At 38.4% G+C, this 27,980-nt stretch overlaps 1 protein-coding gene across 1 annotated transcript in view; it reads right to left on the reverse strand.

The window, feature by feature from the left end:
• The window catches only part of Ten-m (teneurin transmembrane protein Ten-m), a 540,838-nt gene that overhangs the window by 736 nt on the left and 512,122 nt on the right, over positions 1 to 27,980 (reverse strand). Inside the window, exons 7-21 of the mRNA XM_089631518.1 lie at positions 16,955 to 17,122; positions 15,927 to 16,241; positions 14,242 to 14,409; positions 12,337 to 13,062; positions 11,400 to 11,677; positions 10,903 to 11,119; positions 10,209 to 10,613; positions 9,525 to 9,860; positions 8,947 to 9,154; positions 8,157 to 8,183; positions 6,804 to 7,020; positions 5,558 to 5,734; positions 4,577 to 4,985; positions 4,249 to 4,501; positions 377 to 4,160 (exon numbers count right to left, since the gene is read on the reverse strand). Coding sequence (XP_089487644.1) covers positions 377 to 4,160; positions 4,249 to 4,501; positions 4,577 to 4,985; positions 5,558 to 5,734; positions 6,804 to 7,020; positions 8,157 to 8,183; positions 8,947 to 9,154; positions 9,525 to 9,860; positions 10,209 to 10,613; positions 10,903 to 11,119; positions 11,400 to 11,677; positions 12,337 to 13,062; positions 14,242 to 14,409; positions 15,927 to 16,241; positions 16,955 to 17,122 — 7,688 coding nt within the window. The remainder of the gene's footprint in view (positions 1 to 376; positions 4,161 to 4,248; positions 4,502 to 4,576; positions 4,986 to 5,557; positions 5,735 to 6,803; positions 7,021 to 8,156; positions 8,184 to 8,946; positions 9,155 to 9,524; positions 9,861 to 10,208; positions 10,614 to 10,902; positions 11,120 to 11,399; positions 11,678 to 12,336; positions 13,063 to 14,241; positions 14,410 to 15,926; positions 16,242 to 16,954; positions 17,123 to 27,980) is intronic.

The following is a 27,980-nucleotide window of genomic DNA, read 5'->3' on the forward strand; positions in this document are numbered from 1 at the left end:
TATTTGATGATTGTGAATAGACATTTTCATTGAAAAGTATTGAATGTCATTTATTTATTATTAAAAGCCCATTGCTTTTGGTTACAGCTGTTTGAACTAGTGTGGCTTTAAGGCCACAAACCACCGAAACAGCGTAACATAAAGTTGAAGCGTGTGACCGACCACGCTATAAGCACACTATATTTTCGTGGCTTGACCTATTTCAGCATATCGCTCGCCATACAATCCCATTGGTAGTGTATGGTGAGCGATATGCTGAAATAGGCCAAGCCATGATGTATATAGCGTAATGGTCGCCTACCTAATGCTATATGCAAACTGACAGAACTTTATAATAATAGATTTTATGTTAAGTCAATCAATTAAAGTTTCTCACTTTATCATTGATGCACTGGAGTCCGGAAATGACCCCAAAGTCTGGGGCAAGCTGCGGCGATGTGACAGTAGCCATTGGCTGGTAGATCATGCTGCCGGTATACTTGGATCCAATCATCTTGTCCAAATCATATCCATACAGCTTCAGCCAGCTAGTCAGGTCTGTCATGTATGTAAAGTTCTGTTGTTTGTTAATGGGATCGTTGTTCTGGAATCGGTATATAAATATGTCAGTGGGAGTACTAAGCTTTGTAGCCAGGTGTTCCCATGATGGAGTCATCCACTGACCAACAGCGGGATCATACAATCTTTGTCTGATGTGCACTAATTTAGTGTGTGGATCGATGATTCCGCCATGGAAATCAATAGGCAGAACGAAATCGGGATTGGAGTCGCTGACAATTTTTCCAAATGGCGATCTCTTGATTTCCTTTATTATATTTCCATTGGTGTCGAATAAGGCCATCGGTGATCCGCTCTGGTCACAAGCTACATAGAATCTCTGTTCGCTGGTCTCAACAGTGATGATGACGTTCCGTTGGTCATACAGGAATCTGAATGTCTTGCCGGTCTTGGGGTAGTGTACATGAGTAGGTAGAGTTGGTGTCGTGGGATTGGAGTAGAAGTATTGTGTGACATTTTCTTTGTCGTCCTTCCACGACACGAGCCTGCCCCTATCATCATAGAAGTACCATGACTGGAATTTGTCCCGTTCAAAGGCGTGGATGAGTTGACCTCTGGAATTGTAACGGTATTTCTGTTCACCGCGACGGGCCACAAATCCACGTCCATCATAGCTGTTAAATTCTACATCTCCATATTGAACTACTCGATCGCCACTGTCATATCCCAAGGAAACCTTTTCACCTTGCTGAATAACACCAATAACATTGCCATTCTCATCGTAAACATATTTCCAGTCACTACTACCGACCACCTCCATTACGTGTCCATCATTGTTGTATGTAATGCGGTCTGTGGAAGAAGTGCGGCCGATGAGTACCTTTTGTGTTTTGATTCTATTCCTCAGATCATAATCTAATTCCAGCCTGAACACATCGTAGGATTTAATGTTGATCAGTATTGTCTTTATTCTGCCATGGTCATCATAATCCGTGATTGTGAAGAATTGTTTGCTTGTGTCTTGCATTACTGATCTGTTGAATGTATTCCTGTAAATTCTCAAGTCACTTATTCCTTCCAGCATTCCCAAGTTCTGATTATACTTCAATCGCTGCGCTGGTAATTCTTTACCATTGATGTTCACTTCGATAGCGGATAATCTTGCATTGCCATCGTATTGGTATTTGAAATGGCCATTATTCAACCCACTTTTGCTGTTGAACTTAAGTTTTTCATCTTTCAAAATTCCAGCGTGGTATTTGAATTCCTGCTTTAGTTCATAGTTGGGTTCAATAACTTCAATGCTCTTTACTAATTGGGAGGTCTCCACATAAGTGTAATGGATCGATGATAAACCAGCCAGAGTTGTCTCCAACTTTCCTGAATTGTCATAAACATAAGCCACTTTGCCAGATTGGTGCGGGTATACCTTGGATAAAATCTGACCATCGTCATTGTACAATATTTCATATGGATGTCTGTTCATTGGTGAGAAGTATTGGTACTTAAAGAATCCCAGAGATGTTTGTAGGGAGAAAGCATGAATATGTCCTCTCGGAGTTGTCAAAGACTGTAGAGCACCAGCGTCATCATACTGCAGCAAATAATCACTTCCACGAGGAGTTGTAACTTTAAGTGGCAGACTGCTAAACAAGTCTTTGAAGGCGTAAATCATTGATGATCCATCACCGTACTTAATTTCAAAAAGTCTGCCAGCTCTATCAAATCCATAGGTTTCACTCAGATCTCCCCAGCGCCAACTAGTCAATCTGCTGAACCTGTCGTATTCCAGTTCCACTCCTGCGAATATACCATTACGTGGACCCCATTTGATGGGCCTTGCAGACTTGTCATAGGTTACGTTCAAGAGCTCAACTCTGTCATCCATGAAAACTGCAACAGTAGCAGTGTCCCTATCATACTCCAGAGTTACCAAGTTTTCTCCATTGACTCTGAGCTTTCTTCCAATTTGGGCTACTGATTTTACACCCTTTCCTTTTCCTGTCTGCACCTTTCTCGGGAAGTAACGCCATTCGAATCTGTTAGCTAGATCCCCACCGATTTCTAGTCTTTGTTTTGCAGGAACTGGATAACTTTCTCCAAGAAGCGGATCGATTTCAGCCAGAATAGAATAAGGGACAGTGTCTGTAGAAATAGCCTGCGTCCATGGTAGAACTGTCGAGATACTTCCATCTGTTGAGGCAATAGTTCGCAGTTGAGCTTCTCCAGTTGTTGTGATGACTGAGGATCCTTTTATGAGCATGGAAACAGGTCTGCGATTGTTCTGAGTGACCTGAACAGTAGCTCCCTTCAAACTTAAGTCGAATGCTAGGCTGATTATTTTTCCAGTTGGGGTGACGGCTGTTGTGAGTCTACCAAATTCGTCATAGTTGTAAACATAGCTTCTTCCTGTGCTGTCGAGCTTAGTCTTCAATAAACCCGATGCTCCATGGTAGTCGAAGGTGACATTGTAATTATCGGGGGTGCTCAGTTCATGCAACATTTTCATTCTTGACATCTTCAGTCTACATTTTTGTCCCTTAGTATTTTCAATGGAGTTGACTTGACTGGCGTAATCTCTAAGTAGGAATACCTTGTTGCCTGCTGCATCAGTAACTGTGCTCAATTTTCCATTACTGGTGTTCACATTGTAGGTGAACAGGTAAATAGTTTCACCGGTAAGAATATTTTTCGTAGCAATATGTTGTCCAAATCGATTGAATACATAGATTTCTTGGGTTTCCGGAGAGAATATTTCATACTCACGAGAGCCACTGGCATCTGGGATGCTTGCCATAACAGACCGGATTCTGTAGTTAGCTTGGTCACCAATATGCACCACTCCATCCGGACTGACAATGACGGCAGAAATGGTATTGAATTTGGAGCTAGAGGCCAAATAATGATCTGCCTCGAAACAATCGCATCCTCGCTCCAGGCAATTGCATTTGGATTCTGCTCCGGCGTACAACGATATCTTCCCATCCGTACTTATGACTCGCACTCTGTTGATTCGCTGAGAATCACTTTCAGCTACATACAGATCTCCAGCAGGGCCAAATGAAATGCTTTGAGGCATGATTAGAGTAGCGTGAGTTGCTAATTCTAGATCGAAACCTGTGGACGGACTGGGGCAATGCAGAGGTCTCCCAGCCACTACCCTCACTCTGCCATCAGGAGTCAGTTGTAGGATCATGTGGTCATCTATGATGTGGAGGGTGTTGTCCAGTGGGTTGATGGCCAGTTCTGTTGGCCACCTCAGGTGTACTTCTTCTACATTGAGAGTTCCTTCGCAAGGAATGGGCTTCCAATGTGACTTGTGCATGTGGTTTCCAATGATGGTTGTTACAATCCCATATCTATCAACCATTCTTATGTTCGTGCCATCAGCGAAGTAGAGAATGTTATCAGTTGAAACAGCCATTCCCTTGGGGTAAGCGAGTTTTGCATCCTTGGCTAGCGCTCCATCCCCACAGTGAGCTTCATCTCCAGGAAGACACCTTTCTCCGGAGCCGACGATGCTTTCCCAACTGTGTTCTGGATCAGAATAATCGTTCAGGTTCCTGACAACTATGATTTGATGTGATTCAGGATCCGATATGTAGAGCATATCATCGAATGGACTGAGGGCCATATGGTATCTGTATGATACTCGCGTCGCGCTGAAAAATTAAAAAAATATATTTTTATAAAAAATTTTCTACTGAACAAATTATTTTGTCAATGAAAAATTATCACAAAACTACTCACTTTAGCTTGACCATGGTTTTGACAGTTCCATCAGTCAGTATTTTCCTCACGAGATTAAAGTCTCCAACAAATATGGAACCATCAGGAGAGGCAGCGAGGGCAACGGGGGCCAGGAGTCTCTGTTTGGAAGCCGGGCCGTCACATGTTCCCGCGCACTCCAACGGCCTCTGATGGCCATCGCCCATTGTGGTCAAGATTACTCTCGGCTTGTGCTTCAAGTAGATGTTAGATCCATCACCCTTTTGGAGAATACCTGAAAAATAATATATTTAGATAAATATTTTGTCAATATATTAATGTCAATTGTATGATTGTGATAATTTTTTACCTTCATGGAAATTGTATCTGTGATGAATATCCAAATTCCATCCTCCGACTTCAGAGATGCTCATGTCATGTCCACTCAATTTGGTCGTTTGATAATTCCAAATGACGTCTTTGCAATCTGTGTACTGATAACCAACTTTCACCATAGCCGTAGTTACTCCGTAAATCCTCTGCCTGTACACATTGTACCTGTTCCAAGCGTAGGTGAATTTAATGACAGGATCCGCTTCGAACACCTTCTCGAACAAGATGCCCTCAATTGTGATTCTCAAGTGGATGAGCGTGAGTGTCGGGGGGATGCTTTCCGGAGTGAGCTGAAGTTGAATGGTGGAGAGGTAGCCGGCTGCACGGGAGCTGTGGTACACCAGATTCAATCCAGTTCCAGGAATTTGAAGACTTTCTTGGACAACCTGGAAAGGTATAAAAGATTGAGTCCACTTCAAAGTTTTATTTATATAGCGCCCTTGAGGTGATTTTTATTATATAATGCATTAGTATGATTATTGGTTATTATTAGTCGATTTCCCAAATATTTATAAATAAATCAAAACCAAAAATTCCTCTCAAATCGTGAGATTTATAAGTAGGTACTTAAATGGTAGTTACCTAATTAATTGTGAATGCTATATTTTAAGTTACATTTTTAAAAATTTCAAATACGGAATTATTTAATTCGTCCAAAGAAAAGTCAGTCTCAATGACAATTCTTTTTTCAAACTTCAAGCAGGTAGGTACCATAATATATAAAAAAACATCAAATAAGAAAGTCACAACATTTCAATTTGGATTTCAAATTTAAAAAAATAATATTTACTGAACCACTAAAACGCCAACCATCTTGAATCAGAAATGGAATGTAAAAACACATTTACAGACAGACGAAATTGCAAAATGGTTTAGTTAAAGCAGGACTTGGTTACGATCAGTCCATTTTATTGTATAATATATTTATAATTGAAGGGTTTTATGTTGTTTATGTTACCTGTGACTCGGCTAAAATAGCGCTCTTATCAGGACAGCCTCCCTGGAAGCCGTGTTTCCAAGTTGCAAGGACAACTGGCTTCATTACGTCGTAGTCATGCACCATGCAGGCTTGGGGCGGTGACATAATGGTTTTCTCGTCATTCAGGGTCATCACGATTTTGTCAATTATAACAACCTGGAAACATAACAACATTGTTACGCAACATCAACTTTAAAAAGATAATTTTCTATCATGTGTATTTTATTTTATTTACTATAATATATATGTACAGATCCTAAATTTAAAGATACAAGTAGATAGTTATTAAGAACCCCTTGACAAACTGCTATCGTAATTAAATCAAAAAAAAAATCTATTAACACGTTCCCGGACGAGCATGCTATAGCATTCGCATTGGATAGTTTAATTATGTCGCGGATGCTATAGCATTCGAAGTTTATTGAGTTTTTTTGTCAGATATGCTTGAGCAGTTGCTTTATCCTTATAAAATATAGGTAGTCTATTTCTTACTGTCACTGCTGACACAAGCACAGATCGCTTACTGTCACATGAGACCTTTTCTGCACACAAAGATAAAACAGTGTTTACCCCTTCCCCTACAGCTCGCCCGGCGTACCCCGCGTGGTGGCGTATGCTATAGCATGCGTCAAATGTATTGAGATACGTCTGCTAGAGCATTCGCGTCGCTCTTGATGGTGTTGGTTGGTACGTATCATGACGGAAATGCTAGAGCAATCGCAAAAATCTAATACAAAAAAATAGTGCCAAAGTAGGGTGTCTCACTGCCCGTGAACGTGTTAAGAAAACAAGAAGTTTTTATCGGAGTTTAAGAAGTTGTTTGGTTACAATATCAACATTTTGAGTCAAAGTTTATTTTAGTGCCAAGAAATAGTGCATATTAAAGGTATGTAATTGTGAGGTGGAGTGTCACAAAAAGACAGTATAAAATGTAATAAATACAATAGATTATTAGATGTTTCTATTTTTGATGACGACAATTCGTGGTGGAATTACATTTTAATGATTAATTAAAACAATGTCAGCCCATCACTGCCATCTTCAGACTGGTCTGAAGTCTCACCAGTCTGAGAGATGACCAGATAAGCTGAAATCGGTAATTGGCAAAGTTGTAAATTGTTTTAATAAAACAGTTTAGACAAATTGTATTTAAAAAACTATGTCATAGTTATTATCAACATGCTTTCATGAAATTATTTTTCTCAAATGAAATTATTTTTCTTACCTCATTCCATGGAACGAAGACGACATGCATTGTGTGTTTGAATGGGGCTCGTCCAAATTGCAATGAGACTGCTCCTCCTCCGTTAACCAACAGTTCAAACCATCCATTCTCTCGCGTCAGAGTGAACCCTTCCAGGGGCTTGGTGGTGCTAACCCGGACCCCCACGAGGCCTGAACCCATGGAAGTCACCACACGACCTCTCACTACCCCAGATCGGCTGTTAAACATTTAAACACATTGTTAAAAATACTCGCACATGGTGGCCCATCTTTACTTCACATTACATTGTTACAGTGTGCTAGGGTGGACTGAAATAACCTGATTTGTAATACGGCAGTGCAATATATATCTGATGTCGGCATATAAAGTTGACTGTTTCACTAACTTGTAGAATTACAAAGTTTTACGCAAATGAAAAAGTTGTCAAATTTTTTTTTACAAAATTTTTTGTTGCAAAGTTTTTGAAATGGCTTTATAAAAATTAAATTGAAGGTATTTTACATAATATATTTTGAAAACCCTTATTCCACAGTCATATGCAAAACGACAACATAAGATATAATATTACCCATAGTACAAAGTGAGGTTTTTTCACTGCACCCTCTATTGTACACTATGAATATATTCCAAAATGTTCGAATTTAGTGTGTATTTTAAGAATGATGTGTTATTGTTTGTGTAAAAAATGTAAAATTCACATGGAGAATTGAGAAAATTTATAATGTCATGTCAATAATTGTAAATTAACAGATGGTTGATTTAATATAAAGTAGAATTTCATATTTTGAAATAGGTAATGTAGGTATGTCAAGTTCGATTTAGAATATAAATATGTGTGTAGTTAAATCAGAATATTACAGTAATCATTTAGATTTACAGCTTTAAGGATTCTGCGGGTGGTAATAAATAGGTGATTGCGGAAGTGATATAATGTTGGTGTTTTAGGGTGTGGAGAAATGGTGTAATTTTGGATGGTTCAGTAGGTTCCTACTCTAATAACTTTACTTAACAATCTACGTTGCTACTATGTTATAAAGTTGGTATTCTTTTTGATGAATATATTATCTTCACGGTGTAAGGTATATTGTGCTGTTACGATGCCAAATATCTTTGGTAACAACTTGATGACTGAATGTAAAACAGCTCTCATAAGTATTATTCCGTTTAGACGAATACAATATAAATATGAACACATATTGAAGCAAACAAAAAATTTCACAGGACACATAAAACGAGGGAAATTAATGAAATGATAACACACAGAACACTCATGCAACACACGGTGAGACAAGTTGTCACACGGCCAAGTAATACTCAATCTACTCATGGATTATATGGCGGCGTAGTCCTTACCTTGCATTGAACTGATTCCAAAAGACACTGAGCAGCATAGAAATTATGACAAAAATAACAAATTAAAATCTTTTCCGAAGAGCTTTAATCAATCACTTTAAAGGCAGGAAATATTAATTGATGTTAACTCAATTTTCAAATTAGGAAAGGGAAAAATTTTGTGTATTAAAAATTTGTCACTTTTGCAAAAGAATTCTCAACCTTATATTGTAAAAAATTAAGGGAAAGTTAGATTATTTCTTAAAGTAAACAACAAAGTGGAAGTAAAGCATTTGTGGTATTTTCACACTTTGAATAAAGCAACTCCTTCTAGAAGATTAGACAGATAAGAAAAAAATGCTTATGCTTCCATAACACTTATTAATAATTGTCATGCCAAGGGCTGAAGCGTAAAGGATCTGTTGTAAAATTGGAGAGATTTATTTACCTTTTGATCTATTACACCAACAAAAGCACAACCATGGGGATGCTCGGAATGTTACAACAAACCCTTTTTGGGATTCAACGAGTAATAAATAATTATTTGACAACACACACACACTTAAACAAGTAGATGAGCTTTGAGGTTATTGTTGACATAGAAACAGAAAATAATGACAGAACAATTTCATACCCTCACACATATCAATTGGAAAACATCGGGAATGTAGACTGGGGCACAACAATGCATTGTAAACAGATATCAAATAAGTCGCTTGACCTCGGAAGAATGTAAACGTGTTATAAAATAGCCTCACACGGTGGATGACACTCGGTGAAAGCGGTTTATCCAGAAATTCACAAGACCCACCTTTCGTTGAATGTTTCCTGGCGCGCATAGTTCTGGAGACTATCCTCATCGATGAGGAACTTCATCCTCTCGAAGAAGGAGGCGGTGATGGCTGGGGGCTGTTTGCGCAACAGGATCTCTATGGGGGTGGGGGCGGACACACACAGCTGACTGCTGCTGCACTGATAGTTGGTGCAGCACTCCGGGTCTTCGCAGTCAATCAGACCGTCTACAAAACATCATAAATGTACTTTTGACATTCTGAGACTGCCAGTAGTAAGATCAGGATTGGAGGAGCTTTTTTTCTAGTCAACAATAGGCTTACCCAGCTTCAGATTTTCCATTTGTTTACAGTTAAACTGTACTGTTATACTTTTTATATTTAAGTTCATTAAAGTTTTAACTATAATTCTTCAGTTTTATTACCATTCATATTTTAGATACAAAGCAATTTAAAAACAAACTGTCCTGAAAAATTTTGATTCCAGCATATTAAAAAACTTTAAATTCGACTTACAGGTGAAATTTTTCATTTTACCATAGAAAATCACCTATAGATGGCACTATCAATGTATTGCAAATTAAAATGTTTAATTTACCTTTGTCATTATCTTTCCCGTCGTTACAATTCTGTTCTTTGAGTGTGGTGCAGTCGGGTCCGTCCCAGCCGTCGAAGCAGCGACACTCCCACAGGGCATCAGTCCCGGCCCTGCAGGAGCCGTGGCCCCCGCAGCCTGCGGGGCAGCCCTCCATGGTGCAGTGTCGTCCGTTCCAGCCAGACACGCACAGGCAAGTGCCATTCTTACACTGGCCGTGTTCCCCGCAGCGCGCGTCGCACAGCTTCATGGAGCAAGAATCGCCGCTCCATCCCGCGTCGCACTGGCAAGAGTCTCCCACGCAGAAACCGTGTTGGCCACAGTCCAGATCGCATATTTCTGCAAAGAGAAGCGAATTTACTCAGTTTTGTAATTTTACCTGTTTGCCTGCTACAATATTACATGCCAAAAAAAGTGCCTCCAGCTATATATACATTAATGGCCTTCAGCGCTATGCACGTACTTACAGTATAAGACAGACCACGTGCTAAATGGTCTTGAACCAAAAGGTCCTAAGTCAGTGGCACATTTGTTTCCATTCAAATTTATATGGAAGGCACTTTCTAGTTTATGGGGCTACGCATCTCTGTTATTTTATATATACAGGGTGTTAAGGGACGTACTTGAGTTACTTTAACCAGTGATTTCTGACATTATTGAAAAAATAAGAAAAGTGTATTAAATTACCCCGAGAGCAATCCTCTCCAGACCAGCGAGCTTCACAAGTGCAAGTCTGCGTGTCTAAGTCAAATGTTCCATGTCCAGTGCAGTCAGGAAGACATTGCAGGGCGTCCTTGTCCATGGTGGCACAGTCGGCTCCCTTCCATCCCTTCTTGCAGAAACACGACCCCTCTATGCAGAAGCCATGGCCGGAGCAAGTCGGGTGAGGGCAGTCCACCTCGGCGCAGAACTTCCCCTTGAAGCCGCGGATGCAAGCACACTTTCCATTCACACAGTGTCCGTGACCGTTGCAGTCGGGGACTTCGCATTCGTCATGTCGAAGAGAACACTCCTTGCCCTTCCAGCCGGGGTTGCACTGGCATTCTCCGTTAATGTATTCACCCTTCTGGCTGCACAGAACTGGGCAGACACCTAGAAACACAAAGAACAAATACATAAGTTTCCCATAACATTGCTAGAAAAGGAATAGTCTTTCGATGGGAGTGATGACAAAAACACAATATGTATTTGGCCTGCTATTTTTGTTTAGGTCAGCAGGATTGCCCACGGGCATAATTGTACACAGTTCAAAAGCGATGCATTGTGTACAAAAGATATGTGGCAACTAATACATATAGTGCTTCCAAGGACTACTATATAGATAATTTTTATATTTAAAAAAAAATTGGAATATATCAATTACTAAAAAAGCAATTCATACTTTCACTGCAGTCATCGCCTCCGAATCCAGGATTGCACTGACAGTGTCCCATAAGGCACTCTCCTTTGCCAGAGCAGCCATTGGGACAGTTGTGGGTCATGTCGTCGGCCACCACAGCAATGAAGGCGACTTCTTGTGGGTCCCCGTCATCATTGTACAGAGACAGGAACCAGTGGCCCTGTTCCATGTAATGAGTTACTTCCTTCTTCATAGATGGCTAAAAGAAGAAGAAAAAAATGTAAGTATTTAATGATTGTTACAAATTTTTAAACTTTAGTTGAATTAATATATGCTAGCCGGTTTTGCCTTCTTACTGGTGATTGTATAACTCAATATTTCAAAGTTCCATAGCTATTAGCTAATGACAGAAATGACATTGCAAGTTTAAAACGTTTCCATTGACTCGGAAAATCCAGACAGAAAAGCTTGTGCAAACATATATTCTGCTAAGGATCGGATAATTCATTATTTTACAAATGATTTTTTCGTAAACTTACGTGTGAAGCCCTGGTAGTCCTGGCCTTAAATCCACTGAGCACTTCTAAAATATGATATTGCGTATGCGTGGGAAGCGCGTTTCTCCTGGCGTAGACACCAATGGACGCCCCTCGGGGGATGTTGTAGTCAAACTTAACATATGCAGCCTCCGACTGGTAGAACTGCATGTTCCAGTAACTATACGGTGGGATCTCTTTGGACAATCTTTGCCCCAGAGCAATCTGGGAAAAGGTTGTCCCGTCGGGAGGAAATGATCGTGCTGGAAATGTTCTAGCACCTGGACACACGAAAAAAGACATTAGATTATGCACACTTTAAAGTGCGAGCCTTTACTTCATTATATAAAAATATTTATTAAGTAAAATATTATTTACAAATAATGGTAGCTTTGTGTTAATTTTGCTGGAGTTATCAAGCATTAATTAAATTAGGAAAATTGAATTTTCTGAATGTGGTAAATGTATACATAACAATATTAGAAATTTGTTTTTGGATATGTTTGAATGTTTGTATGTATTGAATGTTTAGATGAAATTTAATTTTAGGGGACAAACATAAATTATTGTTAGTTATGTATGATGTACTAATGATCATGTATTTACTTACCTACTGTACTGTATCTACTAGTATAAATATGAAAACACAACATTTGAAAGGTTCTAAAATTCTATTTGAATGGAGTTCATGCGTTAGTAACAGTTTGACGGTTAAAGTTAGAGTTTTAGTGATGAGTGAAAACACCATGCGTCAATAATGTTGTAAGATGATAATACGTAAAGAAGACATGCAGAGGATAATGGTATGTGAAAAGATTTGTGGAAGAGGCATTGAGGGCCTCATCTTATTTTGTGGATTCACATGCTTGTTGGATGAGCGGAGACTTGTCAATCCGAGGAAGCCTTCAAACGGATAAGCTTATGTAAAAGATGACCTTACCTTCCAGGATGAGAATGGTGGGTGGTGGGGGCAGGGGGGTGGTCACCAAGGGACAAGATGTCTCAGTGTAAGTGCTCTCTTCACTAGTTCCGTCAGTAGTTCCTTCAATGGTGAAATCAGTGGAAGTGAGCTCTTCTGAGCTGCTAGTTATCTCATTTGTTAGTGTGCTGCTCTCCCACGATGAAGGGTTTTCACTTGATGTCGAGTAGACTTCATCATAAGCTATAGAAGATGTTAATGTAACATTTTTAGGTACCTCTGTGACTTTGGTTTCACTGGTAACATTTTTAAAAACACTAGGATTCATTTCTTCCCCAGTAAAAGGATCCACCTCTTCTTCGGAGTCCACATAATTGTCATAAAACGGGTCTGTAATATTATCAGAGTTGTAGATATCCATACAGACTGGACATGAACACAAACACTGTCCACCATAAAGAGATTCACCACTCACGGTAACAACTGGCTCTACTGTGAATATCTGACCTTCAGTGGTCGTAGTTGTTGGAGTTGAAGCCATCTGCAAGCTCTCCACCGTGTTAGGGTTGCCGTTACTTCCAAATCCATGCTTTACTTCGATGGGATTAATTTTTACATCAGGCAAGCTACCAGCGCTAGGGTTTGTCGGCACATATATTGATAGCACATAAAGAGGCCTAGGCAGACTGTCTCCAGTTCCCTCTGAAGAAATAGTGACATTTACTACCACACGGCTCGAGTTGTTTCCTGAATCCAAAGGCAAAGGCTTTTCAACACTTGATACACTAGTTTGGGTTTTAGATGTAAGACTAATATCACGAACACTGCTGTTAGAGTTATTTGCATTGTTAACACTCATATTGTTAGTCGAGTTAAAAAGCTTATTATTGAATTCACCTCCATGCTTTGATTCATAGTCAACCTTTTTTTGAGGGGAGTTAAACTTGTTACTGTTTTTCAGAAAAGCGTTTAAATCTATTTCCCTAGGTGCATGTTTTTCTTGAACTGGCAAATCATTTCTAAATTTGTTATGGTCAAGTCCGTTCTTAAATGCATCGTCTTTATTGTTTATGACGTCTTCTGTATCTCTAAGTTCATCAGATTCCTGTTCATCTTTCTCGTAATTGACAATCGTTAGTTCATCTTGCTGCATCAAGTCTGATGCATCGAACACTGTTTTGACATCTTTTATTTGATTGGCAGGTTCTTCAGGAAAATCAACGATCTTAGAATTATTTGGTTTTATGATTAGCAAAGAATTGTCTCGTTCAGTACTCGATAGTGCTGTAAACAACTCCGTTGCAGAAATGGTCTTTGCTTCTACAATTAAAGTCTGCGTGCTTGGGTCTATGTTAGTAACGGGAGTTTTGTTTTCTTCTTGGTTATCAGTTTGTGCTATGACAATTTCAGTAGTGCTGTCATCCTCATCCATCAAAGTACTCGTTATATAAGAAGTTATTGTTTTATCTTCTGCTTTTAGGTCTAATATGCCAGTAATGAAAGGAATTGCTGATGCGACAATAATGTCCAATGGAAAATCGGTTGTGGAGGGAATTTCCGACACAACAGTGTCTGTTTCCACATGAGATGTGAAAGTTTCCATGCCGGACAGAATGTCAATTGCGATGGTACGTGCATTAGTTGAATCAACTAAAGCGGTGTAATCATCATTCAGCGGATTATCAGAGGAATCAGCAGCAGTAATCTGAGTAGTAGTAATACCATATGGTGGAAGACGCTCGTCTAAAGCATGCACCCCACTAGGAGGAGCGGCAGTAATAGTTTCATGCACAACACCAACTACAGTCGAGTCTACAACACCAGACAGTGATAGGCCAGAAGAAGAAAGTAAGTCATGCTTGAGACTAGCGTGTCTACGAGAGCGACTATACGGGTAGAGCGGGTGGAGAGGGTGGAGTGGGTTACCTGAGGCCTGTGCCCCCGCAGCGGTGCCCCCGGGCCGCGGCCTGCTGCTGAGCGACTTATTGGTCTCCAGCGTGGTGGCCTTAGAGGCGGGGAAGATATCGGGATTTTCCCCCACCAGCACCGTGCATGCCTTGGTGTTCTGGTACGACCAGTTCAGCAGGTTTGAGGCTGCAACATTACACAAACAAACATCATGTAGATTTAAAATACATATAAAATAATATAAAATAAAATACATATAAAATAAATAATAAATACATATAAATAAAATAAAAATATAATATGTATAAATTTATTAAAAAAAAATATAGGTATATATTGGGATTATATATAATATATATATGTGAGTAAAAAAAAAAGTCTCAACTGCTCCCAACCATCAGTTAGGAGGAGTTGGTTAAGTGAGGTTATGGCGTCCACAATTGGGGAATGTTGTGAGACAGAAGGTATTGGGGAGGGAAAGGAGATGGTGGGGAAGTACCTGGCTCTTAATAACTGGTCACCAAAAACAGTTTTTTATTTTTATTTTTTATAGTGAATACCTCACAAGAGTCCCAACTGCTCCCGTCTGGAGCCAGTGAGACTATGGCATCCCCAATTGGGGGATGTTGTGAGGCTGAAGGTAAGTGGGGAAGGGAAAGAGGAAGGTGGGGAAGTACCTGGCTATTCAGATCTAGTCACTAAACACGGCTAAAGCCATTTGGAGCAACGTTTCAATTCTGAATGGTGGTCTTACACCAGGGCGATACTGGTAGTATCATCCACTCTGGAACGTGCCGCAAATATACTATATATTATTTTAATTAATTAATTGTGAAATAATACAAATTAATCAAAATAAAATTTATTTGCGCACGCCGGGTTCGAACCCGCGACCTTCGGAATGGCAGTCCAATGCGTTACCACTGGACTATGCCGGCCGTCAAAGCTAAAGCCATTTCATAAAAACTTTCAAATCTGAATGGTGGTCTTACACCGGGGCGATACTGAGAGTATCTTCCACTCTGGAACATGCGGCAAATATACCGTATATTATTTAAGTAATCAAATTGTGAAATAACACAAATTAATCAAATAAAATTTACCTGCGCACGCCGGGAATTGAACCCGCGACCTTCGGATTGCTAGTCAAGAGCCTTACCCCTTGACCACGTAGGCCGTTAATATAGTTCTTATATCTAATCTTAAAAACGTCAAGAATTAAACTAAGGTAAGTACATATTTACATTTGATTTAAAAATCTAAAAATATTGATATTTCCAATTATGTTTATAAAAACGAGGCGAGATCATTATTTCAAAATAAATTGGAAAGGAATACAATGTTTTCATTGTTCTTTAACATTTTAAAAACAAACCGATTCTGCATTTACCAGTAATCAGTTACAGCGAGTTCAGACGATTCAAATTTAGTTTATCAACTTGAAAGCATATTGACAAGTGAGAACCTTCTTTCAATAAAGTTGATCAAGTTTTTAGTTAGAAAAATTGTTCGATAAAAGTTGATCAACTAAAACTGAAATGTCAGAATGGACCATTAAGCAGGTACGTAAATGCCAAAAATTTCAATTACTTTCTTGGAATAATAAAATTGATAAGAAATGATGCAGTTAGTATTGTTAGTACATAACTACTCACCTAATGATGATAAATTAGTTGGTTAATTGAGTTATTTACCATTTTTACCTGAGATATAAGAAAGCACCGCAGTGAGCACGACGGACAGCATGATGGACACGATGGCTGTGCACTTCCACGTGCACTTGGAGGCCAGGCCCTTACGGAAGTGGAACCTGCCCGCTGCGGGGGGGAAGTGGCTGGAGGGTGGCCTGCGCAGGTTGTTGCGCAGCGGAAGAACTGGTGCGCCGGCGAAGGGCATGCCGCAGCGGCCCTCGCCCATCCCTCCCATGCCCCCCATGCCCCCCATCCCCTTGTCCTTGGAAGGGCTGCTGCACGACGAGTTGGACTTGTAGTCCATTGAACAATTTTTCTGAATATCTCCTGGAAGAAAATATTATTTAAAAATCTCTTGTATCGATTTCAGATATCCAAATTAGAGTTAATTAAAATAATAATTTCGGTTATGTCTCTGTGTGTAATTTATTTATTTTTTCTTGATTTTTCTATATATACAGATATACAGTTAGTACAAACATTTTAAGTATAAAAATTACAAACATATAAAATGTTTAAAAAAACGCAAGTTAAGGGAACCCACAAAGGCCCACTGCCTGTGCGTGGGTAATATAAAAAATTCTAATAAAATAAGAATAGAAATAAACATATGAAATGAAATTCTAAAATTCAAAATCAAGCAAGTTGTAATGTATATTTTTAAGTAACTGTATACTAATTTAATATTGTTGTGAAGAAGTGAAAAAAAGTTTCACGATTTCATATTTTTTCATTTTGTTTTATTTATTTACTTATGATAAAAAAAAACAATAAGAAGAAGGTATACAAATAATGTTAATTTTGAAGTTAAGGTAATGCTGTAGGGAAAAATGAAAAATGAAGGTTTGCAAAGAATTTATATGAACAGTGTTTCAACATGTAAATCATACAACCATAATTTTATTCCTTGTATGGTATGATATTTTATTTAAAAACGTCAAGGGCTCTGTGTTAGGTTATATTCAGCGCCTTGGCTCTAATTGTGCCTACACAGGACCAGCCCTCAGATTACAAACAGTAAAATGAAACGGATGACGTACCACTAGGAATATAGACGTTCCCCGACGGAGTCCTGACGAGACAGGAGGGCTCGAAGTCCGCCAGGTCGGCGGGGTTGCCCGTGATGCGGCCGTTTAGTCGACTCATGGTGTTGAGATTTCTGGGCGGCACATCTGGCGGCCCGCGGCCTCCACCGTCCAACAGGCACCCTGGGGACAACAAGACACGTGAACATCGTCAACTTTACCCTAGTACCTACTGGCTACAGGCTACAGGCTACGGCTGTCGCTAAGTAAACTTCACACTTTCATCACTCTGTTTACATTATACATTTATACTACTATTTAGGTATCTTAGGTGGTCCGGGGGTATCCGGGTCAAACAGCACCTAAGATGCCTAAATAGTAATGCCTTCTCCGAATTTACCAACCATCTCATTGAAACATATCATAAATTTAATAAAAACACAGGTGTTAGGTTTCTTCATAAGAATGGAATAGGAATCAGACCTGGTAACTTGGAGGCATTAGAGTTACGGAAAGCCAAAAACATTAATGGCAAAGTCATCAACAATCAAATCAACCTAAATAAAATCCCAATACTTATGTTGTTCCCTATTGACAAAGACCACTATCTTCCCAACCCTCTACCTACCCTATAACCTCAACTGGAACTCAATTTCTTGAAACCCTAAGTAGTAATGTGATAAGTACAAATATAGGTTATTCCAATAAGAGGTGTTATTTTGAATAGCCCGCTATTTCGGTAGAGAAAAAAAAAATTAAAATTCACTTCAGTGAATCAAATGCAAATCATCTTGGGTGAAGAGGCCCATTTCCACCTCGGTGGCTTCGTCAACAAGCAAAATTGTCACATGTGGGGCTCGAAAAGCCTCTCTATCCTCAACGTGTGACTGTTTGGTGCGGTTAATGGTCCGGCGGAGTCATTGGACCTTACTTTTTCGAAAATGAGGCTGGAGCAACAGTTACGGTGAATGGATTGCGCTATCGAGAGATGATTAATGATTTTTTATGGCCGGAATTGGATGGTATTGATCTGGACAACGTTTACTTTCAACAAGACGGCGCTACGTGCCACACAAGCAACAAAACCATTGATCTTTTACGATTGAATATCAAAATACTCTTATTGGAAAACCCTGTATTATAATACCCACATATAGGTTTTGATTTTTTTTCTTATAATTTTTTATGTTACCTTTTATTTTTTTTTGTTTTACTCTGTATTTCTTAACTATTCCCCGAATGTATTAAAAAAATTCAATAAAATAGTTATTCAGAATTATTATTATCTAAAAGCAAATGAAATGAATGTAGCATTGACGGAAATAATAGGTGTAGAAGAGAAGTTGATTACCTTCAGGGGCTGATATCGCAACTTTTCCAATTTACTTATAATCATCCTCTTTTTATGAAGCATTAAGGTTGATTCGGGTGGTATTATTTTCCGGGGAATCGAGGGTAGGTACTCGTTATGAGGAATTACGATAGGGCCAAACGAAATATTTGATGATCATTATCAAAAGTCCGTGTCCAAAATGCTGACTGGGCCGCAAAAAGTTAAGTCCCGGCCGTTCGCCTATTTCCAGTTCCTCGACAAGAAAGTGAATCAATACTCGTTAAGAACCGAGCTCGCTTCATTTGAATAGGTACTGAACCCCGTACCACTGAACTGCTCGTGTTCGTACAGCGGGTTCGATTGCCGACGGCTGCTTTTAGTAGTGACTAGGAATTTTAATACGCCCGAGGTGAACATTAATCAAGTTGATAATCATACGTCGCCGGTGGCTTTCATTTGGTGAGGAAGGGACCCAGATACTAGACTAGATACAGGGGCCGCTCACCGCTCAGGGGCGCGATTGCCAAATGGCTCACTTTATAATGTGATGGGTTTTATACGAATGCGAAGCTGAAGTTTGTGAGGCAAGGCAAAGGTTGTTGTAAAACTCCACACTCAAGATAACCGCTGGGATTCTAATATTTTCGGACGAAGTATTTGGTTGGGAAAAGAAACACAACTGACGGCTTCGGGTTGGGATCGGTTAGAGTCGCCAAGAGTCCATAAAACAGAAGACATTTGAGGGACGCATTATGCTCATAGCTGGATGCCAGAAGGTTTATGAAGACGGTAGATGAGGAAATTATAAAAATTACTAAGACAAAATAAGTTTTAAAAATACCACGGATATAAATAATAACACAACATTAATATGGCTAAGTAAACGTCAAATAAGATGAAGGCAGCACAAGTATAACACTAACAACAACCTACTAGGAATTCCCCCTGATGAGCACCGTGAATGTAAAGAACTTCATAATAACTTCATAATAGTTTCATAGTAATTTATAAAATAAAAAGATACCAACTAGCAATCACAATGATTTGCACCTTCATTGGTAATACACCTCTTCTTGCGAGGCTAGGTTTTACTCATGTTCATATGTTCTTCTTTTAACAGGCATGATATAATCATTCTCAGAGGTTATAACTTTCCCCTGCTCAACAGGAATACCTGCCAGTGTGAACAATGTTAAAAGTAACGAAATCAGCCTGTATTTCACGGCGAATCCAACGAGGAATGATTCGGGGGTGGCGAGAAGCACCCCTAGCGCGAATAGTTCGTTAGTTTGTCGCTAGGGCGGAAATTCCTACTCGCCGAGACAAATAACCTCCGCCCGACCCCCCCCCCCGGATAATTCGTAAACACTGGCGATAAAACAGTGTCTTATGCTAATGTCCTAACTGCACAGACGGTGGAAAGAAATTCGTTTGAAATTCGTGAATTTTAACCCCACTGTGCCGGGGTGCCAGGAGTGCCGGGGTGCCAAGAGTGTTGGAGTGCTACGAGTTTAGGAGTGTGGGAGTACAAAGTTCGAACAGGAGAAATTGCATTCGTATTTCAGAGAGCTTTCCAAATTAGTTTTTATTCGACAGAGGATCGCGTTAAAGAATAAATCTTTCTAATTAAAACAATACATAACTGGTGCTCGAAAGCTCGAATTTTATAAATTATCGTACGTGTTTAAATATATGATAGTTAATAAATCGTTAGCGCATAGGTACTTGTGAAAATCAGGTGTTATACTTATTCTAGGATTTGCGCATTGAAAATTGCGAAGTTGAAAGTATTTATCAAAAAAATATTTGCCTCAGGATCATTCATTGCATTTCAAAAACAAACATTCTCATTGTAGAGTCGATCAGAAATTTACCGTTCGAATGCCATTAGTAAACTTGAAAATCTACGACATCTGTCAAAAATTTAACCAAATTTCAAATATATAATTAATAATTAATTTATTACAATAAATTATATTTGTTATCTACGCTACGCTTATTACTTTATCGCTTGTATGAATTGCTCCCACAGTCAGTTCCAATTTAAAAAATGACACTTAAATTATCACAAGTTAACTGTTTAGCCGAGCAAAATAGTTTGCCTAGGAGTTGTTTTTACTTTATTATCTAGTATCAGCAACTTTAATTATTTCAATAAATTTTATAATATTCACTGGGTATAATGTTCACATCAGTAATTGCTAATTATTATTCTGACTGAAAACCTACAGAATACATAATAATCTACCACTGGAGTTGGAATAGTTAGAAACAGAGTTGAAGTAGTAAAATGGAGTAGTTGCACTATTTATTAGGGCAGAGGGAATAAATAAAATCACAATGGCTCTGGGAAATCTACTTATACTGGGAAATCAATGGTTTCCAATTAAAATGAAGCCCGGGAATCGAGATAAACTTTCGTTTCAAACAATAAATCGCGGAAGAAAGTTCGTGAGTTTTCCTCGAATTCTGAATAACGTACGTTTGGATATGCCTTTCTCCCTCTCTCCTCGCCCCGCCGCCCCCGGTGGACCGTTCTCCCGGTGGACCAATGACGGCCGCTGTACTTGCCCGCTGTACTTGCCCGCTGTACTTGCCTGCTGTACTTGCCCGATGTACTTGCCCGCTGTACTTGCCACTTTCCAACAAACTAACTCCGGCAGAGTTAGCCGAATGAACATTGAACAGGAACAGAAGCAGATTTGGAAATAATGTAGATATGACAAATAAATGTTCAAAAATATAGAGTTTTCGTTTAAATTCATTTGAAATTCAGCAAAAAAAATGCTCAAAGGAAAAAATATGTAACTTTAAGGCGATGCCATACGCAGTAATGCAAAATCATGTGTTTTTGGTTTGAAAATTTGGTCGCCTAGAAATGTTTCAGATGCCTTAATTAAATACTGAGAGTAGAATACATCTTGACCTTTGAAATAATCGAGTATTTTTAAGATAAGTCTTTTTATAAGCCCAGAAAAAAATTATGTATAACGCATATGAAAACTGCTTTAAAGTTCAAAATCTCCTACTTACGAACCCATTTTCGGTTATTATTTTATTGTATAATGTGGCAAATTAAGTTATTTATAAAAAGTTTTTTTTTAAACATTTATGCCTGAACATCAACAAAATAAAATAAAAGGCACTTTTTGGCCATGTTTTTTTCTTGCATAAATCAAAACAGGCGGAAGGTGTTAAGCGGGAATTTAAACCTTACCGCCATCTACGTAAGGATTATTATTGATAGCGGCTCAATTTAAAATATTACACGACGTAGGGCATCGCCTTAAGAGAATACCGTTGTCCAAGTTCCAGATTATGTGTACACACTGTTTAGAAATTAGTCGTACTTTACGAGAGGAGATACTTCTACACCGTTATTCTGAGGTACCTAATTTAATCTTTGACCATATCTTTTAACACTTTGTAAGCGAGATAATTAAATGGGAAAGTGCTTTTTAGTACCTACTCTTGAAGTGCACGCAAGAAATAAGTTATTATTTATCACATATTAAATCCATGGAAATCGCGCGCAAAAAAGTTAAGTCGTCAGAAAAAAAATACTATGCCATTTTACCGATTAAATGTGTAATTTCAAACAGCCATTACCGGGAGTTGGAATTAATCGGTGTAGCCATAGCAATGAAAAAAATCTACTTTATTAAATTTCTACGTTTTATTGTCAAGCCAGACTTCTACTAACTCTGATCGATAGTTGGCTTCAAATGTGAAAATTAAGTATAGTAAAATTCCCCATAATAATAATTTGATGGGCCTTGTAAAATATTAAAATCTGTTCTTCGGGGTTTATAAGCAGATAAAATCTGTTCTCGGGGTTTATAAGCAGATAAATTATCAAGATAAGAAAATTAAATTAAAAGAACGGTACTTCCTCTAAGCGCTTAACAATCTTCAAAACAAGTTTTTAATGTTCATTATCATGATAATATATTTGATAAAGTTAAACCATGAATTGATAATACTTCGCGGAAAAGTTAAGCTGGGTATTTTATCGTGTGGAAGTGTTGTGTTTTTATTAATTCAAAGCAATCAGTCAGATATACAGATTTAGGGGAAAATACAATATTTGTTTATTTAATCTGAATTTATTAATTCATTAACATATTAGTTCATTACAATAATTAATTCATTGTAATGTTAAGGAGACCACAAAAGACAACTTGAGAGAGTTGCTATTGAAAATTTGCAACGTAAACGTTTGGTACTCCCTTTTTTCCGAATATTGAAAGCAAGAGATCAAAACAAGCTATTGAATACCTTATATTATAAGAACATAATACATTGAATGCCGTGTAACATAAATAACGAGTTAATGATAGAGCTGTAAATAAACACAATTTCCATTGCTTTCCCTAACCCCTTCATGTATTTCTCTCCTGTTTCTTTATCCTAACATTCTATTCATCTGAAAGTTTTGGTTCGAAAGCCCTCTCCAGTTTCCGGGCTGGTTTTGCCTCCAATTAAAGATTTTTCATCTGAGGAATAACAAAAAACGAAGAGAATCGAAACTTGGAGTGTTTCTCTTTCTTTGACCGTATTGTCGTGGTGCTTAATTAGACGGAAAATCTATAGAATATTCACGGAACAGCGGATTACAATAGTCGTGGGATAGTGGTAACCGTTCGCTGCTACCAGTATCCAGCACGAGCAGGAGGAACCAACGTACATCTCGATTGATCGACACTATTGTCTCGCTTTCAATTACTTTTATATTTATACACAGAGAATAAGAAATAGAGTTGATTTTTAATTCCATTTTTTGAACGCACCGTTTATTTAAGAATAAATGGTTCCATTTACGACAATACTGATGACGTTGCTTAATAAGATAGTGTCTTGACAATGGAAATGAAAAGTTGGTCTACTTTGAAACAAATTAAAACTCGAGATTTACTAAGTTACAATAACTTTGAAGGTGTGTTTTCGATGAACGCGTAAATAAATACATGGCGTTGAAAGCCGGACGCGTTCTTTGCGCAGGGATTTTTAGCTTCTACTATAGAACGGCATGGTAGCCACTAGCCACCCCTGTGAGAACGATTTAGTATTGCAGTATTCAGCTCGACAAAAGGAGGCCTAGCATTGTGACAGTAAGAAAACATACGGGTAAGTTGAGTGTTATCTTTGGGTGGGACGGGGGGCGGTAAGGCGGCGGGGGCGCAGGCCGAGGGTCTTATCGTCCTGCTAGGCGGTTTGTCACGCGACATTCCCGCCTAATTTATTGCTGGTGGGGTTGACAGCGATACTATCGCCTCCTGGCGTCTTCCAAGCAACCAGCAAGCTATGTCAGGTGACATTATCTCACTCGGAAGCGGCGGGCATTTTTCCCTGGAAAATCGTGGCTCGTGGCTGCACCGCTGTTAAATGACGCCCTGACATGGCACCTGGCAAATGGCAAATCTGCTGGCACAAACCTAATTAATTACATTCTTATTCACTTTTCTATCTGTTCGGAGCATCGCATTATCATCGGGTAAAACCACCCTAAACTATTTTTATAGTGCTACTCGGAATGCTAATTGTAAATAGCTCCTTATAAATGATTTGTAAATGTCGTGACTTATGTATATTTGCGTCTGTTTTCCAATGACGTACCCAAACCAGGAATACCTTAAATATAAAACCTATTTTTGTTCCACGCATATATAACTGTATTTTTAGAGTGGGAAATATTTACTTCGCATTGTAAAATGCCGGAAACTTTAAAAAAAAACTGTGTGCGATTTTATTTCGTCTTGCGATGGTGGTGGAAGCGGCAATTGGTACAGAACACATCGAGGGGCGGGAATCCAAGTGCTTAGTACCAGTACAGTTAGTAACAAGAGCACAGAGCAGAGAGCAGACGAGTGGAGGCTCCACCACTGGTGTGGGGAGACGGTGTTCCCAAGCTCCGTAAAGAAGCACTAAGGACGTTATAATTATTCACGCTGGGAACATAACGACTTCAAATGAATCACCCTCTCGTAGCAGAGGCTAATATTACCTCCGCGAAGGCCCTGTGCAAATCCTCCCGGAGAGAATAACGGACAGGAGAGGATTTCGCTACTTTTAATTATGGGAGAAGAAGAATGTATCGATGGCACGGAGCACGAGCCCTTTCACTCCAGTTAAGCGGAGGGAGAAGGGATTTTGAAAATCTTTCAAGTGATTTCGCGACTAGTTTATCTTTGATAAATCACTTACGCAGCAAAATGGGATAAATGCCCTATCTATTTTCTTAATCCGGAAGTACCTGCTATATAAGCTAAATTCATCAATGAAACGGGCTCGTCCATATTATGTTCGCCACCGCTACGTCCTTTAGCTTTGAAACTTTACCCAGGAATCGCGTTAAGCAACCGATATATTCGGGACTCATTACCGCGTAAGGGACTAATGTCTTAGTATAAAGTTAATTTACGATACTTAGGATAAACCTATGTTTACCAAACGGCGAAACAACTCAATTAATCTACAGTGTGATGTAGTTGCAATTAATCTACAAACTGAGTTAAATACCTTATTTTCTAACTAAGCAAACATGGTACCAAAAGGTTACAGGTTGATGGTAGTTGACTCCAGTGTAATTTACCAACATTGTTTACAAATTTGCCTACTAGTTTTCTTAGAAAAACGCGCTAGAAACGAAGCAGAGTTTCAAATGAAAATAATTTAATTATAGTACATAGAATAAAACATATAAAGGCTTTGCATTATTTGCTAGGAAGCACTTTTAATAAATACGCGGAACACAATTCGGACAATTTAATGCATTCAATTTGATTGATTGAAAGCGTAGTTAAACACTAGGCACCTGCTTTGAATTGGCGCTAAAAGCATTCGTTTCAATTCAGATACCCATTTGCGTTTAATCAAATCATTCCCATTTTAAAAGGAATTGTCATCACATACATTATATCGCGTTATTTTTAATAATCTAAATGGATATACTAATCAACTCCCTTGTGGGCTTTTACACACTTTTACGGTTAACTCAGTTTTATTTAGTGCATACAGAGAACAGATTTTTTTTTATTTTTATTTAATTAAAAAAAAAAAAGTTTAAATTTTTTATATAAAGCCGCGTCTCCAGCGACAGTTTCCATAACATTAATTCAAACATTACGACAAAAATTGGCTCAAACATTCGAAAAGGGGGCGTTCCCATCCACATTTGTGTTCGAAAACGCAATGTTCGTGTTTTCCGTGTCCGTTCTCCGCGCTTTCAAAACGTGACGGCCGCGGCAGGGGAGGGGATTATTTCAGTTTTTGACAACCACCGCGCGGTGCGGTCTGTCACGGAGCACAAATCGTACGATTTTTTGAGGTTATGTGAACTGAGCGAACATAATAATTATGAGTTTAATAAATAATGTCATATGGATGATTGTTTCTATCGTTAACTCACCTTTAGTGTAGTTTAAGTCTATTTTAGAGCCCAACAAACCTCCGGAACAATTTTTGACAGCTTATGTTTCGAGCTTCTCAAGTGGAACAATAAGCTTGTATATGAATCTCTAGTTGCGAGAAATCGTAATGCAACACCAAGTCATATGGCGTCATATCGCCACTTTATTACATATTATATTATTACTGTGCCATTAAACACATTTTCCATCACTGTTCTTATTTCAACTTGAATAGAACGTATGTTTATAATCCTGTATTGTTTTAATAATAAATAAATAAAACTAATTCTTCGAAACCAGTTTCCGAGATGCGATAATTTCTGAGTGGTGATAATTTTTTTGTTCACTATCATTTTGGCACTGCGTGGATGTCAATTTGAAGAGATAGTTTCAATTAGGACACGTGAATGCTTTCTCTCCCCCTTTTCCATCCGCATCTGCATTTTTTTAACAGACAATACTTTAAAATATCAATTGTTGCATTCGTAACATGGGAGAGGAATCTCAGCAGTTCGCCCTTGTGCATTGTAACAGTTTATTTTGACATTGGAGATGGTATTGAATTACGGCAAATAGCATTAAGTGCAACATTGGATCAAGCAATTGGCATATCTCTGCTTTCATCGAAATTAAATAGTTATTCGGGTCAAACGTTATCCTGTCCATTGCACATTGCGCACCGATTGGACTGAGCAAAAGTTTGGCCGGAATTGGTCGTAAATAATTCGGTAGCAATTGAATTTCATAACTGCAATAAAACCATCTCTATTCATTTAAGAGTAACGATGCAGGATTTGAATACAGTGTAAAATTTTATACGTTATGATATGATAAAAACATCTCTTTTCTCCGCTGTGAAAATTAAAAAAATATTTGCCTAGTTTCTCGCATCATTTTGCATTTTTCCATACGAAATTTTAACCGCCAAAAGTTTACAAAACTAGTTCAATTATTCTGTATGATATAATTGACGAATGATTATTTTTTACTCGATTTTTAAAAAATAGATATGAAATTGAATTAATTAAAATAAATTATTTTTATCATCTACAAGCAAAATGATTCGATGAACTAGTAAGCAACAGAGGTTTTAGAGACACATTAGTTTAATGATATTTTTATGAAAATAATGGGCAAAATGGTATCGTATCGAAAGATGTTTGTTGATATTCATTACTCTTTTAATTGAAATAGTCAACTTACAAATTTACGGAAAATTTGTGCATAGTTATTTGATTTATTAATTTCAAAAACCACTTTCCATATCAATGAAATATCAACACAACGACCTCTAAGTTTAAAACATAAACAAAACGATAATACGTTGAGCACAGAAACTAAGCCACCCCTTCAAGACGATATTAATTACTCGAACGTAAATAATCTCGACAATTGTGCATCCGTTTAATTGCAGTTTACGTCACTTGCACTAATCTGGAGATTTTTCTTCGTGAGGGGGCCGCCCTTCGGAGAAAGGAAAAATCCCTCCGAAACAATTGTCACACCCCCACCCCGATGACGGGGCGGGGGCGGGGCGGGACAAGGAGGGAAGGAAGGGTAACGGGGAAGGATGCATGTCATTTTGATTTATCGTTGCAATTATTATCCGAGAACCCGATAAAAATGACGGGCAAAAAATGATTGACGATAACTCGGATGAATACATTTTCAATGACATAATAGAAAAAGATTAACACTTTTTATTTAATCTGCCGCCAAAGAGGTGCGGGAGCACATTCCGTAGGGCGGCGTTTGCCATTTACAGGGAATACTACGCCGATACTGCCATACGAGATATTACTCAAGTTTAAAGCGCGATAAAAAACGGCACAATGTGTTTCCTTGGGAAATTTATCCAAAGCAGGATGCAAAAGAAGCGCGTTAAAGAAATTTAAATTGCTTCCGATTGTGTCGAGATAATAAAAAATAAATTAAACCCGAAACAAATCGAAGTAAGTGCAGTATAACTATTTTGATAGTGTAAAACTAAAAACACTACTGGCGGCGAGCAAAAAACTTTTTACCTTATTCTATTTCTATCTATATCCACTCTCAGACGGAATCAACCGAAGTTTGTTTCACGTCTAATCGATACAAAATAAAGCACACATAAATCATAGTATATTATATTGATATGTTTAATGTTAACTTGGTAAGTTTTGTGGATAGTATAAAAAAGCCTATTCCAACCGTATTCTTGAACCTTTGGTTGTGTTTTTATTAACCTATCTGATCACTGCATCTTTTATAAATTTTGTTTCTTGTATTTTTTTATTTCAAGTATGAATGTATTTTTGTA

Source organism: Hesperophylax consimilis, chromosome 5 (assembly GCF_061612785.1).
Source record: "Hesperophylax consimilis isolate HC1 chromosome 5, BYU_Hcon_1.0, whole genome shotgun sequence".
In the NCBI taxonomy this organism is placed as follows: Eukaryota; Metazoa; Arthropoda; class Insecta; order Trichoptera; family Limnephilidae; genus Hesperophylax; species Hesperophylax consimilis.